General features: G+C 36.8%; 1 protein-coding gene across 6 annotated transcripts in view; it reads right to left on the bottom strand.

Moving 5' to 3' along the window:
* Nucleotides 1-19,566, bottom strand: part of ST7 (suppression of tumorigenicity 7) — a 339,787-nt gene that overhangs the window by 111,205 nt on the left and 209,016 nt on the right. For 3 of the 6 annotated variants that reach the window (XM_007525439.3, XM_016189276.2, XM_007525441.3), the window contains exons 4-8: nucleotides 14,118-14,172; nucleotides 12,741-12,856; nucleotides 11,472-11,547; nucleotides 9,328-9,396; nucleotides 7,166-7,320 (exon numbers count right to left, since the gene is read on the bottom strand). In XM_007525439.3, the coding sequence (XP_007525501.1) occupies nucleotides 7,166-7,320; nucleotides 9,328-9,396; nucleotides 11,472-11,547; nucleotides 12,741-12,856; nucleotides 14,118-14,172 (471 nt within the window). The remainder of the gene's footprint in view (nucleotides 1-7,165; nucleotides 7,321-9,327; nucleotides 9,397-11,471; nucleotides 11,548-12,740; nucleotides 12,857-14,117; nucleotides 14,173-19,566) is intronic. The other 3 variants (XM_007525440.2, XM_060196477.1, XM_007525443.3) reach the window with 1 other exon arrangement.

The raw sequence follows: 19,566 nt of genomic DNA, 5'->3' as shown, positions 1-19,566 counted from the left end.
TCTGACTTATTTCACTCAACATGATTTTTTCAAGGTCCATCCAAGATCGGCTGAAAACGGTGAAGTCACCATTTTTTACAGCTGAGTAGTATTCCATTGTGTATATATACCACAACTTGCTCAGCCACTCATCTGTTGTTGGACACCTGGGTTGCTTCCAGGTTTTGGCTATTACAAATTGTGCTGCCAAGAACATATGTGTACACAGATCTTTTTGGATGGCTGTTTTGGGTTCCTTAGGATATATCCCCAGGAGGGGAATTGCAGGGTCTTAGGGTAGGTCCATTTCTAGCCTTCTGAGAGTTCTCCAGACTGTTCTCCACAGAGGTTGGACCAATTGACATTCCCACCAGCAGTGCAGGAGGGTTCCTTTGACCCCACACCCTCTCCAGCATTTGCTGCTGTTACCTTTTCTGATGTGTGACATTCTCACAGGAGTGAAGTGATATCTCATTGTTGTCTTGATTTGCATTTCTCTGACAATCAGAGACTTGGAGCATATTTTCATGTGTTTCTCGGCCTTTTGGATCTCTTCTGTGGTGAATATTCTGTCCAAGTCCTCCCCCCATTTTTGGATGGGGTTATTTGTTGTCTTGTTGTTGAGTCTGGCAAGCTCTTTATATATGTTGGTTATTAAACTCTTATCTGATGTATGGCATGTAAAGATCTTCTCCCATTCTGTGAGGGGTCTCTTGATTTGGGTAGTGGTTTCTTTTGCTGTGAAGAAGCTTTTTAATTTGATGTAGTCCCATAGGTTTATACTTGCCTTAGTCTTCCTTGTAATTGGATTCGTTTCATTGAAAATGTCTTTAAAATTTATGCGGAAAAAAGTTCTGCCAATATTTTCCTCTAAGTATCTGATAGTTTCTGTTCTAACATCCAAGTCCTTGATCCACTTGGAATTTACTTTTGTATTTGGTGAAATACAGTGACTCAGTTTCATTCTTCTGCATGTTTCAACCCATTGTTTCCAACACCATTTGTTGAAGAGACTCTGCTTCCCCCATATAATAGTCTGGGCCCCTTTGTCAAAGATTAGATGTCCATACGTGTAGGGCCTCATTTCTGGGTTCTCAATTCTATTCCACTGGTCAGTGTGTCTGTTCATGTTCCAGTACCAAGCAGTTTTGATGACAATGGCCCTATAATACAGTTTGAGATCTGGCAGTGTGATGCCTCCGGTTCTGTTCTTTTTTCTCAAGATCGTTTTGGCAATTCTAGGTCTTTTCTGGTTCCAGATAAACATTTGTAGCATTTTTTCTATTCTCCTAAAAAATGTGCTTGGGATCTTGATGGGGATAGCATTAAATTTGTAGATGGCTCTGGGTAATATATTCATTTTGATGATGTTAATTCTTCCAACCCATGAACATGGAATATCTTTCCACTTCTTTGTGTCTTTTTCAATTTCTTTGAGTAGTGACTCATAATTTTCAGTATACAAGTCTTTCACTTCTTTGGTTAGGTTTATTCCTAGATATTTTATAGTTTTTGTTGCTATAGAAAAAGGAACTGATTTCTGGATTTCAATTTCTTCTAACTTAGTGTTTGCATAGAGGAATGCCACTGACTTTTGAATGTTAATTTTATAACCTGACACATTACTATATTGCCTGATGATTTCCAAAAGCTTCTTGCTGGATTCCTTAGGTTTTTCCATGTATACTATCATGTCATCTGCAAATAAGGAGAGTTTGACTTCTTCTCTTCCAATCTGTATGCCTTTAATTCCTTGCTCCTGCCTGATTGCTATGGCAAGAACTTCCAACACTATGTTGAATAGTAATGGTGATAGTGGGCAGCCCTGTCTAGTACCTGATCTGAGGGGAAATGCTTCCAGTTTTTCACCATTGAGTATGATGTTGGCTGTAGGTTTGCTATATATAGACTCCACTATCTTCAGGAATTTTCCATCTATTCCTATTTTTTGTAGTGTTTTGATCATAAAGGGATGTTGTATTTTGTCAAAGGCTTTCTCTGCATCTATTGATATGACCATGTGGTTTTTGGTCTTGCTTTTGTTGATGTGGTGGATCACATTGATTGACTTACGTATATTAAACCAACCTTGCATGCCTGGGATAAACCCCACTTGGTCATGATGAACAATTTTTTTGATATACTGCTGTATCCGGTTGGCTAGAATTTTGTTCAATATTTTCGCATCTATGTTCATCAGAGATATTGGTCTGTAGTTTTCTTTTTTGGTTGTGTCCCTGTCTGCTTTTGGTATCAGGGTGATGTTGGCTTCATAGAAGCTGGCAGGGAGTATTCCAGTGTCTTCAATCTTCTGGAAGACTTTTAAAAGTAGAGGTATTAGTTCTTCTTTGAAAGTTTTGTAGAATTCATTTGTAAAACCATCTGGTCCAGGACTTTTATTTTTGGGAAGATTTTTGATAACTGTTTCAATTTCATTAGCTGTGATGGGCCTGTTCATGTTATCCACTTCCTCTTTACTTAGTTTTGGAAGTTGGTAGGTATCTAGGAAATCATTCATTTCTTCCAGGTTCTCTAGCTTGGTGGCATATAGTTGTTCATAGAAGCCTCGCATGATATGTTGAATTTCTGCAGTGTCTGTTGTGATTTCTCGTCTTTCATTTACTATCCGATTTATTTGGGTCTTCTCCCTTTTTTGTTTTGTGAGTCTGGCTAAAGGTTTGTCAATTTTGTTTACTCTTTCGAAGAACCAACATTTACTTTCATTGATCTTTTGTATGGTTTTCCTATTCTCAATGTTATTTATTTCTGCTCTAACTTTAGTAATTTCTGTCCTTCTGGTTGCTTTAGGATTCCTTTGTTCTTCTTCTTCTAGGTCTTTGAGATGTGCAATCAGGCTGTTTATTTGTGCCTTTTCTTGTTTCCTAATGTGTGCTTGTATAGCTATGAACTTCCCTCTTAGGACTGCTTTAGCTGTGTCCCAAATATTTTGATAGCTTGTGTCTTCATTTTCATTGAACTCTCGAAACATTTTGATTTCTTCCTTGATTTCCTCTTTGACCCAGAAGTTGTTAAGAAGTGTACTGTTGAGCTTCCACATTTTGGCACTGTTACTAATCTTTTGTTGATTGTTAAGTGTTAGTTTAATTCCACTGTGGTCTGAGAAGATGCTTGGGATGATTTCAGTGCTCTTGAATAGGCTGATGCTGTTTTTGTGGCCTAACGTATGGTCTATCCTTGAGAATGATCCATGTGGATTTGAGTAAAATGTGTATTCCAGTTTCTTGGGATGAATGACTCTGAAAATGTCCAATAGTTCTAGTTTATCTATCTCTTCATTTAGCTCCCTTATGTCTTTACTGATTTTCTGCCTGGATGATCTGTCAAGCTGAGATAGTGGGGTGTTGAAGTCTCCTACTATGATTGTGTTACTGTTAATATATTGTTGTAGCTCTTTCAGTAGAAGTTTGATGTATTTAGATGGCTTCTCATTGGGTGCATAGATATTAATAATTGTTAAGTCCTCTTGACTGATCCTCTGAGCATTAAGTAGTGTCCATTCCTATCTTTTTTAATCTTATCTATTTTAAAGTCTATCATGTCAGATATGAGAATAGCTGTTCCTGCCCTTTTTTGTGGGCCATTGGCTTGAATGATAGTTTTCCATCCTTTCACTTTAAGTCTGTGTTTGTCTTGTTGAGTTAGGTGAGTTTCCTGTAGACAACATATTGTTGGGTTGTGTTTTCTGATCCATCTTCCTACTCTGTGTCTTTTAATAGGTGAATTCAGGCCATTGACATTTATTGATATCAAAGATTGAAGATATTTTAACGCCATTCTTGTAGAGTTTTAGAGTGTTTTGATATATGTCCTATTTGTGGTGGTCTGACTGTTTATAGGAGACCTTTCAGAACTTCTTTCAGGGCAGGCTTGGTGATGGTTGCTTCCTTCAACTGTTGCTTGTCTGAGAAGGTTTTGATGCTTCCATCTAGTCTGAATGACAATCTAGCAGGATATAGTATTCTTGGCTGAAAGCCTTTCTCATTGAGCACTCGATAGATATCTTGCCATTTTCTTCTGGCCTGTAGTGTTTGTATGGAGAAGTCTGCTGCTAATCTTATGGGTTTTCCTTTGTAGGTGACTCTTTGTTTTTCTCTTGCAGCCTTCAGGATCCTTTCTTTATCCTTATTCCTTTCCAATCTAAGTATGACATGTCTTGGTGTCTTTAGGTCTGGGTTAATTCTGTTTGGGACCCTCTGGGCTTCTTGAATCTTTATGTCTTTGGTGTTGTCTAGACTAGAGAAATTTTCAGCTATTATGGCCTGGAGAACGCTTTCTTCCTCCCCTTCTCTTTCTTCCTCTGGTAAGCCAATAATGCGTATATTGTTTCTTTTGAAGTCATCCCATAGGACTGTGTTGTTGTTTTCAGCATCTCTTAATCTCTTTTTGAGATCTCTTACTTCTTTTTTAGTTGTCTCTAATTCATCCTCAATCTTGCTAATTCTGTCTTCAGCCTCATTGATTCTATTCTCTCTGCCCTCTACTGCTTTCTGGAGTTCATCTATTTTGTTGCCCTGCTCTGATACTGTTTTAGCTTGTTCAGCTAGTTGCCTTCTTAGCTCAGCGATTTCAGCTTTCAGCTCTCTAATAACCATGAGATTATTAGAATTTTCTTCCATATTCTCATTTGTTGTTCCTGCATTTCTGATTACAATTTTTTCAAATTCTTTACTCACTCCTGTTATTATTTCCTTAGCTAATGTTTGGATGTTGAACTCGTTGTTTTGTGCTTCACCCTCTGGAGGACTTTTAGCTGGACTCTTGTCCTGGTTCGAGTCTCCATTATTTTTTCTTGTTGTTTTAACCATTTTAAATAAGTTAACAGTTTTTTCAATCCCTGAGTTGGAGTTCAGTGGTGTAAAAGCCTTTTTTTTTTCCCCTGTAGGCTATGGGAGCCTGAGGGCTTTTAAACTATCAATAGGCTTCTTAGCTTAATCACTGACTCCTGACCAAGAGATAAAGCAGGGTGTGGCAGAGATAATCCAGTGGTTATGCAAAGAGACTTTCACAGCCCCTCAGCTATGCCACGGAGGTATAGGTCTTCTCAGTTTCCCGGTTAGATCTCTGTACCCTGTTGTCCCTCCCTGTTGCTGCTCCAGATTCTGAGGGTAGTAGCAATGGAGACTCAGAGTTGCACTTGGTGAGTCTCTGGGGAGTCCTTTCCTCCCTTCAGCTGTCCCCTTGTTGGTGGAGCAGACTGAAGGTGGTGTCTCCACTGACAAACTGTCGAACTGTTAGCAGTCACTTAATCTCTCCTTAGGCCCCTCTCTCCTCTCTGTCACCAGCCACGCGTGTTTGTACTCACGGGTGATTTACTGGGTTTCTGTGGTCATTCTAGTCCTGTCTTGTTTCGGTCTGGGTGGTCTCCTTTGGTATTCCTAGTTGATCCGGGAGAGGAGAGGAGAGAAAGCGATCTGCTGCTCGTAGCTCCGCCTCCGGAAGTCGAATCTGTCTCCAGGGTTATTATTGGAGTCGTACCAGCACCATGAATCCACCACTCCCACGGGCCATTCCCCTACCTTTCATTTTGATAGGACAGAGAGAAATTGAGAGAGGAAGTGGAAGCTTGAACCCTGATCCTTGCATGGTCCTTGGCATAGTACTTTGTACACTTAACTGGATGCACTACCACCCCACCCTCTGAATGTTTCTTTAAAAAAAAAAACAAAAAAAACAGGGAGTCAGGCGGTAGCACAACAGGTTAAGTGCAGGTGGTGCAAAGCACAAGGACCAGTGTAAGGATCCCGGTTCCATCCCTGGGCTCCCCACCTGCAGGGGAATTGCTTCACAAGCAGTGAAGCAGGTCTGCAGGTGTCTATCTTTCTCTCCCCCTCTCTGTCTTCCCTTCCTCTCTCCATTTCTCTCTGTCCTATCCAACAATGATGACATCAATAACAATAATAATTACAACAATATAACCAGGGCAACAAAAAGGGAATAAATAAATAAACCTTTTAAAATTTTTTTGTTTTACTATCTTTATTTATTGGACAGAAACATCCAGAGATCGAGAGGGAAGGATGTGATAAAGAAGGAGAGAGAGAGCCCTGCAGCCCTGCAAAGCTTTCCCCATGCAGGTGGAGACCAGGGGCTTGAACCCGAGTCCTGGGTCCTTACACATTGCAATATGTGCACTCAGCCAGGTATCCTCCCTGCTCCCCCCAGTATTTCCTAATAAAAGCTAAATACTCAGACAGTAGTTAATAACTGTCATACTTGTAATAATTCTTTATCAACCTAGACTGTAGAAAACTTGTAAGGTAAACCTTTGATAATCTTAAACACTAGTTAAACCCAATTAGAACTTAAAGTTATGAGGCAGGATAGCAACTGATAAACGGAAATACCTAAGAGTGCTAGGGAGGAAAAAGAAAAAGGTTACTATTGAAAATTATTACCCTTTTATTCTAGTTAATAATCCATGGATAAAAAAAGGATATCTGACGGAAAAATGTGAACAGCAAGGAAACTTTATATATTTATTGTGTACTATAATTCTATGGGAAGAAAAAGTGAGTTAAAACAAACAAAAAAAACCTCCAAAAGTCAGTATTATTAGCTAAAGTTTTTTTTTTTCCTTTTGCTTCCAGGGTTATTGCTGGGGCTCTGTGCCTGCACTACAAATCCACTGCTCCTGGTGGCCATCTTTTCCCCATTGTTGTTGCTATGATTGTTATTGTTGTCATTGTTGGATAGGACAGAGAGACATTGAGAAAGGAGGGGAAGACAAGAAAGGGAGAGAAAGATAAGACACCTGCAGACCTGCTTCATCACATGTGAAGTGACCTCCACACCTGTAGGTGGGGAGCTGGGGGCTCGATCTGGGATCCTCGCACCTCTCCCTGTGCTTCACTATGTGCATTTAACACAGTATGCTACCACCCAGTCCCTGGGAAAAAAAATCTTATTTTAAACTGGCATGAAATTTTGCTTTAGATTACACTGCAATTTTTTTGGTAGTGACAAAGAGGCAGAGGTAGAGGTACAGAATACAAACAGACCTTAGCACTGAAGCTTCCTTCTAAGAAGTAGAGGCAGTGTTTGAACCTAAGTCACGCACATGGCATAGCAGTGAGCTATCCAAATGAGCTATTCTGCTATATAATGTCTGCTAGCCCTTCTGTTGCAATTTCTATCCCCCAACACATCAACCTAGGTGAAATCTTACTATGTTGAGCTTCATACTGGGATCCATGATGCTGCAGCTGCTGGGAACGCCGGTAACAGCCATCTCCAGCCTTCAAGGCCTGCTTAAATAGTTTTTCTGCTTCAGCAATGGTTGTTGCTTCCTCTTCAGCCAAAAGAATATAAGCAGTTGCACACCTGTCCATTCAGATAATAGCCACCATCAATGACAAATCCAAGGACACTATAATAACTATTGGAGTGCATGCAGAAGGGCAAGGAGTTATGCCAAAACATGCAGAATGGCCAGCTGGTTCATGCACCTCTGTGTGTTGACACAAAATGATGGTATGAAAAGAAATGTCTGTATTTTAGCTTCAGAAGAAAGATGTAAAATGTTAGAATATGGGGCTCACAATATGAACACTGCCCCTTATTAGTGTGTCACTCTAGGCTAGTTATTACTCTGCCTCCCTGATGGAGAACAACATGGAATCTATTTGTTGATGGTGTTGTTGTGAAGGTTTAGTAAGGTGATGCATGTAAAGTGCTCAGTACAGTAGCCAGCATGTGGTACATGCTCAGTAAATGTCAAATAATGATGGTGATGATAAAAGTTCTTATTAAAAGTCTCCTACCAATACACAAAATTAAAGGTACTATATGTACATTTACTTCTGTTCACTAAATACAGATTCTCTTTAAGAATTTCTTCAGAATTAGAAAGTCCTTAAGTAAGTTATATATTGGGACAAAAAAAAAGCATCACTTGAACATCTCATTAGAGTTAGCACTGAGTTTCTGTGTTAGAGAGGGACACTGTAAGACTCTATAGGCAGTATTATTTCTGAAGAGCTCAAAATTTGATCCCGCCTTAATAGCTAACAAGAGTTAAAATCTCATGTCTTTAAAAACAATAAATAGGGAGAGGTGTCAACCATCCAGATACCTGCTATAAGCCATGTCATTTGGTTAGAAGTAGAGCACCCAACAGATTCTTGACTGATTTTGGTAATGAATTTATTTCCCAGATGGTAGAGAAAGTACTATCTTCTTATTAGTACATATTAAGTACTGTACCAGGCACTTAACATATAGCATCTCAATTCAGTCCTTCTAACAACAACCTAAGGTAGGATGTCCGAAAGGAAAAGCAGCTAAATAAAAAATTAGGGGAGCTCTTGGAAACTTAGTTTCCAAATTATATAAGAAATAGCCCACTACAAAGAAAGGGAATGTAACAGGAAAATCAGAGCAGATCATGAAGGTCTTGATCTGTATAGACCCCTGTACTTTGCTTCTTGTCCATTGCCTCTCCTGTGGTCACTGCCCTATTTATCAGAAATTCCATCAGACCACAAGAAAAAAATAAACAGAAAGTGAAACTTAATGTTACATTTACTATTCATAAAGTGTAACAGAAAGAATACCGAGGCTAATTTAACAGCTAATGTGAGGTCCCGGATACTAGATAACTTTAGCCTGTAGAATGGTTTTATAAATTCTTTAAGTCAATCCCTTTAATTTCAGGCAGAACTAGTCAACATGAATTAACACTAAAAGTGGTGATTAGGAAAAAAAAATAGCCAGAGAAAAATCCTATACAGATAATTATAATTAAGGTAGCACATATGACTTGGAAAGAATAATAACGATGCTGAAAATCCTCAGTGATTCACCACAGAACTAACTGATAAAGGCATCAGGAAGAAATACTTAAGGCTTAAGATGCCAATATATAGATACAGGTCAAGGGTAACAGGTGAAAATTCAGATTATTATACTGAATGTTAAGTACAATATCAAAGAAATTAAAAGATTACAGTGGTGGGTTGGAAACTCAACTTAAGGTTAACTTACTTGCTTTGTTTAACCACATTTAAAACAGTATTCTTAGGAGGAGAGGCAGAGTAGCACTACTGGCCAAGAAAACATGTATCTATGTGGAAACTCATGAGTCTAGGGTAGAAACATGCTAAGAGCTTGTGAGTGAAGGAGAAAGGAAAGAGCAACAGAAGTGCTAATGGTTGGGGCGTACAGAACAGACTACTCAGCTCAATGGAAGATAATAGATGATGCACCTTGTCACAACACAATACACATACAGAAGCAAGAAAGTGTGGTGATGGGGGTGTCAACCATCCAGATGTCTGCTACAAGTCTCATTTGGTTAGAAGTTAGGCACTCAACAGGCTCTTGACTTACTTTGGTAACAATTTTATCTCCCAGATGGTAGAGGAAGCAATTAGGGGAACTTCAACTCTGGACCTAATTCTGACCAAGAAGAAAAACATAGTTGGTGAAATGAAAACTGATAGGAACATTTAGAGAGTTACTTTGTCATTCTGGAAGTCAGGACAATCTAAGAAGGTAGATTTGAAAAAATTCAAAGAAAAGAAGCATGATTCAATGACATGAGACTGAGAGAGGTAAAATAGGCTAAGAAGGTGGGCCTGTTTCCTAACATACAATTATAAAGTCATTCACAAATGATCCTCTCAGAAAGAAAAGAGGAGTGACACTTAAGTAACCAATATGATTGCACAGAGGTCTCTCATAAAACCAGATTTTTAAAGAATATGTAAAAAAAATGATGGGAAGAAGTCATGAAGGGGAGGATTATAAGACAGTAGTGAAATGAACTGAACAGAATAATGTCAGGAAAGCTAAAAGGCCAAATTAGTGGAAACTTGTAAGGCAAAATAAAAACTAAATAAATTATAAAGACAACTGTCTATTCCCTGTTTTTAAATTATGGTAAGACCCAACTAACATGCCCATTTCCCCAAAACCATCATAGAAATAAATAAGCAAAACAACATACAATATATAATACCACCATCAAAACAAGGAAAGTTTATAATTAGTAGCAGCAGATAATAAAAAGAATGCAAAGCTCTATAACTGCTACTTTCTTCTGGATTCTACCTCAAGGAGAATGAGTCTTAGTAAAAATGGAGAATAAATTAAACTCTAAAATGGATAATAAGATTTAAGATAGTACACAGCTGATCTATTAAAAATAAGTTACTACTAAACTGGAATGGGAAGATCCCAGGAAGTCAACAGACCTGTTAGGGAGTCCATGGAATTGTTCCCTGGAAAGTTAAGGAATCACAAAGAATGGAGAGGTTCTAGAAGATGAAATGATAAATGTAGTACAAATGCTCAAACAGGGGAAGAAGGCATAACTTCTAAACTACAGAATAGTGATTTAGAAAGACATTCTAATGGATTATTAAAGAGAAGATCTCCAAAGCATTTTAAAAAGAAAGAAGTGAACATCAGAGGCTAGTTTAACTTACTCTAATAAGTTTACTATCATTGCTGAGCCACAGCTACCACTAGCATTCCTAAGATTAAAATGAAGAAACATGAGCAGAAACACAGTGTAACTGGGTGGCTTAGTGACTGATTGAATGATACCAAAGAATGATGATTCATGAAGACATGAGCCTGGAAGGTGATTTCTATATGTCACATCACAGAGTTCTATCCCTGACTATATGTTATTTTTCAATCAGAAACATAGATGACACACAGAATGTAGGGCATGTCAGATTTTTAGGTGACAAGAAACTGGAAAATAAACATGGTGCATGACAGAATCAGAAACCAAACAATTTAAGATGTTAAAATGGCAGTATTTCCAACTCTCAAGTGAACCTTTTCCCTAAAGCCTCTGAAGAAGATTCTGTAATGTTCTTCAGAACAATCATAAAATAGTTTAATAATGACCATTTGGCAGCAAAAGTATTAAGGTGATTCAAGTACCAGATGGTACTTGAGCTAAATGACCTTTAAGGTCTCTGCCAACCATGGACTTATATGATTCCAACTCTAAAAACGTTTTCATTCTCTGAAACTTTCAGATGAGATTTCCCAGACTTCCTTGGTAAACCATAGAATGTTTAGAAACATTAAGGGCAGGATTTTTGCCTGTCTATGTCTTCATTTTAAGATATTTTAAAAGTGTAAAATTTTCACTTATGTCTTATGGCCCCACCCCACTAGCAGAAGTTATACCTATAAAATATGATAGTAAAGATGAGCATTCTACATCTGAAAAACTTTCCCTGTCAAAGGGTTTTAGCTACGTGAAAAACTGTATTTCCTTCATTCAGAATATCCCAGGGATATTCATTCTTTGACTTAGGGTCACAGAAAAGCCTGCCACTTAATTGTTCTCTAATATGACTGTAAGTGTCTCTTCTACATAAATACTCTTTAAAATTTTTTATACAATAGCCCTCAAGATCAAATCCACAGTTTCTGTAATCAACGGTGAATGAATATATTCACAAAGGCTAACGTTTTTTTTTTAAGAATAAGATTTTCAGCCCACTTACTCATTTATCTCTAAGGCTTCATGAGCTGCTGAAATTCTAGCTTGGGGATTTCTCTCTCTCCAGGCTTTCTGCATTACTATTTGAGAAAGAAAAAGTCAGTCAATACACATAATTAAAAAGACTCATGCAGGACAATAACTAATTAAACACCTTTCAGCTTAGATTATAGAAGAGTACTTACCAAGAGTATCAACCCACATCTCTAAAATTCATACTAGTACATACTAATTTGGTATTCTTATATTCTTCAACTGATGATTTTTGTGTTCATAAATTTATAGAACTAAATCTTACAGACTAATCTATAATCTTAGGTGTCTTAGATAAGAGCTCCTAATCAAAACACATACTCTTAACAGATTTTCATTTTCTTTCACTTATTGATGTCATTTTTAGAGAATATAAATTATTTTACACATTATGACATGACACCCCTACTAATTTTCTTCTACTGGAACACAAAATAATTTCTGTGATCAATTTCCCAAATCCTTGCAACAGTCTCTGAAACCATTTCAAAACTTCCTGGTTAGACCAGCAAAAAGTGTTTTAGGTTTTTTATGAGACATGCACACCTGCTCTTACATACATGTTACAATGAGTAAGGACCCAGGTTCAAGTCCTCCAGTCCCCACCTGCAGGGAGAAAGCTTTGCAAGCAGTGAAGCAATAATGCAGGTCTCTCCCTATCTTCTCCTTCTCTCTAAACTTCTGTCTCTATCTAATAATAAGTGAATAAATAAAATTTTAAAATACACCAGTAGGATTATTTGAAACTCAAGAGAGATGTGAAATGTATACAAAACAAAGTCTCATAAATGGAAAACAAATATCCAATAGCCTATGTATGCCATGCCTGCATTCAACAGTAGTGAACAGATAAACAGACATAAAAATCACTATGATACATTAACTATTTAGATTAATATGATCCCAATTTAAATTAAAACACCACAAGCCCTCATTCTATCCCAATCAATGATTTAATTGGATTTACATAAGATTAAAAAATTTTTTTCTTAATATGTGAGTACTACTTTGGTATATATTTTTAAATATTTTTAATTTTAATGAGGTTCATATCTACATTGATAGCTCACAATGACAGAGACTTTATTCAAGTAGCAGAATTCTGGGCTGAAATAGTCGATCTCCAATTTAACATTTTATCTACTGGGGATTTTGTAGAACAGATATTCTGAAACTGTAACCTTGTTATTTAAGCTAAAAAGTCCTCCCACTAAGCAACCATCTAAAATATTTTCCATACTTGCATCTGCTGGACGCAGATGATCTGAGTCACAAGTAAAGAATGTTTGGTGGTCCTGGGCAGAGAGATTCATGTCATAGTAAGTTAGGGGCTCCCGTCCTGTCACCCAAGTGTACCTATAAAGAGGAAGTAAGGCAACAATCAGGAACTTTCAAGAGAGAAAATATCTACAAAATATTAGACTGATAGAAGTTGAAATATAACCATTAGCCAATTTACATATATTTACATATGATTAGATTATATTTTTACACAAAACTGCAAACAAACAGATTTTCTAATAAATTGTTTAAATATCAGTTTTAGGAGGCTGGGTGGTAATGCATCTGCTTGAGTGCACACATTACAGTGCGCAAGGAGACAGGTTCAAGCCCATGGTCCCCTCCTACAGGGGGGAAGACTCAAGAGCAATGAAATAAATGCTGCAAGTCTCCCTCTCTCTCTCTCTCTCTCCCTGTTTCCCCTTTCCCTCTTAATTTCTGTCTTAACCCAAAATAAATAAATATATAAATAAATATGTTTTTAAAAACTGAAAGGGACAGAAAACAGCCTTTATACAAAAAAAAAAAATCTGTTTTTAAAGTCCTCCTATTCTTTCTTCAGGAAGTATCACAGTAGGAAACAAGTCAAAATTTTCCTGCATATTTTTTGTCTTAAAATGTTAGTAACGGGAGTTGGGCGGTAGCGCAGCGGGTTAAGCGCACGTGGCGCAAAGCGCAAGGACCAGCGTGAGGATCCAGGTTCGAGCCCCCGGCTCCCCACCTGCAGGGAGTCGCTTCACAAGCGGTGAAGCAGGTCTGCAGGTGTCTATCTTTCTCTCCCCCTCTCTGTCTTCCCCTCCTCTCTCCATTTCTCTCTGTCCTATCCAACACCGAAGACAGACAACAACAATAACTACAACAACAAAAACAAGGGCAACAAAAGAAATAAATATTAAAAAAAAAAAATGTTAGTAACACTAATAAAAACCTCCATAATTAGTATTATGAATAGACCTTTCTCAAAAAAGTTATGAAAATTCTGATATGGTTACTCCACAAAATTAAATTAAACTCCAACATAAATTTGATGGCATCTTTGTAATCTTTTTTTCCACGTAAACTTCAAAATATCTTGATTGTACATATATAATGAAAATAATGACTAACAAAATTTCTAAAATCAAAAAACAACAACACATTTTTGTAACATTATACCCATTCCAATGTTGAAGTATTTATAAAAAAGAAAAAGCAAAACATTTTCAGACGTTTCAGAGCAATGGAAGCATTGAACAGACTGTTACAATGACCCTTCGATGAACTAGCAAAAACATTTGCCGCTGCTTTTGCTCTCTGAACTAGATCCATTTGTTTCCCAAACTGTCAAAATACTCACCGATTATATTCAGCCCCTCTAAATAAATTTAGTGGATTTCGCCATACTTTGCATTCTGCAACAAGAAGAAATAGGAAAATGTTACATATAAGTTCAGAGACATTAAGAGCTAATTAATTCAGCAAAGTACCCTTCCTGTCCATTTGATAAGATAATTGTATTCTCTCTGCTTTACATGGGAAGCAACATGGAAAAGCTCTGGGTGGTTAAGCAGGAAACAGCTCAGGCACCAGGACTTAGGAAAATTTCGTTTAATCTCTCTAAACTCAAGTTTCCTCATTTGCTAAATCAAGGTATGTGCCAAAATCAGTTGGTTTGCAACTTTTGTAGACATTTCAATAGGTCTAAGTAGATTTTATGAATGCAGTACTAAAATTATTGGTAGGAGATACAGGATAAAGTAAAACTTCCTGCTACTCTAAAATACATCTTACAATAATTTCACAGATGGTAAGCTAAGCTTAAATTTTGGACTATGATTTGAAACTCAATAATGAACTCCTAACTAGGGTATACAATAATATTGATTCTATGATAAATTACTTTTCAAAATTGCCACAAAGGACTGACAAGAAAAATTCATGTTCTCATAGTGCTAAGGGTTAGAATCCTGAGATCTGGTGGGGGAGAGAGCATAATGGTTATGCAAACAGACTCTCATGCCTGAGGCTCCTAAATCCCAGGTTCTATCCCCTGCACTACCATAAACCAGAGCTGAGCAGTGCTCTGGTGTTTCTCTGTGTGTGTGTCTCTCTCTGCATCTCTCTCAATAAAATTAATAAAACAAAATAAAAAAAAAAAGAATTCTGAGACCAGAGTACAAGCATGATTAGGTTCTGGTGAGAGCTCTTGCTAGAACTTCTGGCTTAGGGTGGGGGTAGATAGCATAATGGTTATGCAAAGAGACTCTCATGCCTGAGACTCTGAAGTTCCAGGTTCAATCCTCCACAACATCATAAACCAGAACTGAGCAGTGTTCTGGTAAAAAAAAAAGAAAAGAAATAGATAAAATAAATGTGTAAATAAATAAATAAGATACTCCCCCCAAAAAACATATAGTACCTAAGAGAGGTCACAAATGCACTCTAGAGTATAGCTTGAATCACACTAGTAAACCAAACAACTATGTTTCTGCCCTTAAGCCAGTATAACTCTTAAGTCCTCACCACTTACAAACCCTTCTCAGAAGATATCTTTCAAGAATCAAAGTGGTTTTTTTAATTTAATAGATCACTTTACTGAAGAAATGTTGATTTAAAAGATTGTTGTTGAGAGATTGTTGTTGAGGATGTACAGTTTCACATCTCTTCATGGTAGGTGTCAGCACACCACAACCTCAACCAACTACTTCTCTTCCTACTTCATAAAACACTTGGACCCCATCTCCCTTCAGCTCCTCCCTTCTCCATCCTTTTAGGTCCTTTGATCTGCTATAATAGACCAAAATTAATTAAGTTTTACTCTGAATTTTCCATTTGTTTGTTTCTTAAATCTACCTGTGAGGGAAACCATCTGTTATTTGTTCTTCTCTTTCTGGATTATTTCATTTAACATGATTTCTACAAAGTACTTGTTTAAACTAATTCATGAATATTGCAAGATTTTTATTTAGCGTTTAATAAATATGTGTTGGGACATGAACGTAATTAGCATATGCTGACATCAGCCTTAGGGGTATATGATGGACTTATGCAAACCCACAAGAGACTGTGGGTGTTTAAATGAGTGTCTGGTGTAAATCCCTCTCTGTTCCTGCTGCCCTTCAACCTGCTCTCCCTCTCCCTGACCCACTATGCTGTTTCCCCCAGGACCTGAACACATATAGTGAAAAGCTGGTCACTAGTTTAGGAATCATGCTATGCTCCATGCCACATAAGCAGCCATTATTTTTCCTTTGCCTATGTTATTGCCATGGTTTTTATGTACCTAAATAACTCATGATATAATAAACCTTCTGTTCACTAACCCCCCAACAAAAGTGCCACAGGAGCATTTAATTTTTAATTAGTATAAATATGCACAGATTAGTTTACAAAGGATTTTCATGTTGGCATTACTTACAATAAAATAGGAACATCTTTAGATTGCCCCCACACTGAAGTTCATGTAAAATGTTATTAAAAAGGTTATAGCAAATAATCTGTATATAACAAATACATTATTATACTACTGAAATTGTAAGTACAATTAAATGTCAACTGAAAAATTACAAACACAATTGCCTTCAACTAGTTTTAATTCTATTATATTTTTATGCATTATTTCTCACCAAAGATAACTCTAAAGAAAAATAGCGTGTCTGTCTTAAGGATGATTGAGGAATGTCTAAAGATGCACTTTATCTAGTGCATCTTTAAATGCTACAATACAGCCAGCAGGGGGTGTTGCAAACATTTTGAAATACTGTTTTTATGCTTCCACTAGAGAACTGAGCCTTAAAATAACCATTGTTAGTTGTTACATACATCACAAGTATACAATTTTTCCAACAGTCCCTGAAACTTAGAAATGAGGATATATATATAATAAGTAGTTGTAACTTATGCAATGTTCTGAATGAGAAAAATTAATGTGATGAAGAAATACTAAAAAGTGCCGTCATTAGTTACAACCTTAAACTGGGGGTGTATATGCAGTTTTCATGTAAGGAATTTAGCAGTGTGGATATCAATGATAAATTCATGTCAAAGTTTCATTTCAAAATAGATCATGACTATATATTGTTCTTTGCTACTCTGTTTGATAATCTTTACTGGAATTTTTTTTTCTTAGCCTGGAATCACTCTAAGGACCATATTCCTTAAATATCAGACAACCTCATAGTTTTGTGATATAACTAGGGTTACAAACCAAGCATATCAGAATATGATGATTTAAATCAAGGAAATAAACTAAGTCTCCAAAGGCTAAACACTTCCCCACATGAAGCCCAGTGTACCTTTGAGGAATAAATATATTTGAATCAGAATTAAAAGTTTGCCTCCAGAAGGGATTTCCAGTTTATATTAATCTAAAAAATTGTAGTGCTTTTAAGAAGTACTAAAAAATGACTCCAATGAAGCCTTTAACTGTTAATAGTACAATTAAAAATACATTCTGAAAAACTAAGCATGTTCTCTGATTCCATCTGCAGCAGTTCACAGTAAGTTCTCTATTCACACCACTCAGAGAAAAGTTCAGACCTCAGCATGCATGCAAGAATGTAATTCATCAGGGTTATTACTGGGGCTCAGAGTCTACAAAAACAACTCCACTACTTCTAGTAGACGTTTCCTCCTTTTTCTTTGTTATAGGGTGAGATACAGACAGAGTGATATAATGGGAGAAGTGGGGGTAGAGAGAAGGGAGAGACACCTACAGTACTATTCTACTGCTCGTGAAGCAAACTGGGAACTTGAAATTCAAGACTTTGTCCATGATAATGTCTGCACTCGCTCTACCAGGAACATCATCATAGGACTCCTGACATAGTATTTTAAAATTCCTGTAACTTCATCAAATTTTGATGAGAAGTAGAACTCCTTTAGAGAAATGTTAGGTACTTTTACTAATACTTTTAAATACTTTATTTCTAAACGGTAATGGCCTATGTTCCTAGCTAGAATTTCATCAGCTTTACCACGAAAATCAAGACCAGCCTTAAAACATTCCATTTCTGATGTGTGGTTCTGCATATTTTAATTAAGTAAAATATCTAGGGAGCTGGTGGGTTAGCACAGCAGCAGGGCACATGCCTTGCAATGAGGATATAATGGGGTCAAGTCCTAATACCGCATGGGAGTTGCTTTGGCACAAAGCAGCTCAGGTTCTATAGTATCTCTTTCTTAGTGGAATAAAAATGTAGCCTGGAACAGTGAGAATGCATGAGGCCACTGCTAATCCAAATAAATAAATACCCAATTCTTTACATCATTCAAGCCAATTTTAGGCAGCCATCAGGAGTGATAAAATGCTCATTTCCTTAAATATCTTTGTTTTCTAACTTCAAAATAATGATTTTTAAATAATGACTAGAAGGAAATGCATAAAGTAACACGTAGCTAGCTTTCACCTCAATAAATGTTATTCACCCAAGTTCTTTTATGGATTAAGAAAAGGTATGAGTGAATGTGAAATTTAAGAAGACTATTTTTTTACTGGTTTTATTTATTCAAAATAGTATCCTGCTTTCTTCAAGAAAAGTGCCAAGAAAGTTAAACCACTAATTGTACCTCTGATGATTTCATCATCATTCATTTCTGATCTAATCAAATGACTCTACCAAATAATGTGAAATAATTTATTAAATAAATGTTCACTAGGGACTAAAACTGTTGTAGGCAATTTCATCATTCAACTGGAGATCTAATCTATATCAGAATACAAAATTTAGTAGCAAAAGATTTTTATAAATCTAATAAGTTTGGTTAAAATGATCGATTTTCAACACACACATAATTTGGCAAGTACAAATTGAGTTTTCCCTAACTGTGGAAGGTCCTTGACATGTAGCAATTTGCAATTTTGCAGAGGGATGTATTTGAAATGCAAGCAGTGAAAAGCATGGGTACAAAAATTAGTCCCTAAGTTTGTGGTTAAGCCTAGTTGTATCCTCAGCAATATTTCTCTGTGGTTGTGGCAACCTCACAATTATATCCACATCTGAGTGATATATCCACTGCCAAATGGCTGTCCTCTGACTTGATATTTCTGCCTGATTGCATTTTTCTCAAACTACTCTTATGAAATACACTGTTTTTATTATTTCCATTATTATTCAATTCCCAAATTAAGATGCTAAGGAAAGTAGAATAATTTTATCTGCATTTATATCTGATTTTGTCTGCATTTACCTGATGGAGTCAAGATTAGAGTTATGTTTATCACCAGAGCCTGAATTCCCAATGACTAGCAATTCTGCCACTGAACTGTTTATGGAGTAATTTTAGCTAATCATGTTTCAGAAATAATACTAGGACAATGTCAATTACTGTAAAAGAGTTTAATAGAATTACTCATTTAGTTGCTTGGTAATCACATTATTTTTTAATTTCTAAACTTCACAGAAGGCTTGGACTAATTTTTTTTTTTTGTTAGCACTTAAGACTCTGGATACTAAAGTGAGACTGACCAAGGACTAGATGGCTGCACACCTGGTCGAGTGAACATACTGCAATGCACAAGAATCCAGGTTCAAGCCCCTGGTCCCCACCTACAGGGGGAAAGTTTCACAAGTGGTGAAGCAATGCTGCACATCCTCTCTCTTTATGTCTCGCTCTCCTCCATCACCCCTTCCCTCTCAATTTTTCTGTCTCTATCCAATAAATAGTAAATAAATAAAATATAGAAATATTTTTAAGTGAGACTGTCCAATCTATCAGTCATATAGTCTTGGGCAAATGATTTAATCTTCCTGCAATTAGCCTCTTCAACTATAAAATGGGGATAACAGTATCTGCCTCAAGGGGTT

Source organism: Erinaceus europaeus, chromosome 8 (assembly GCF_950295315.1).
Source record: "Erinaceus europaeus chromosome 8, mEriEur2.1, whole genome shotgun sequence".
NCBI lineage: Eukaryota > Metazoa > Chordata > Mammalia > Eulipotyphla > Erinaceidae > Erinaceus > Erinaceus europaeus.
This window is presented reverse-complemented; position numbering and strand designations above follow the sequence as displayed.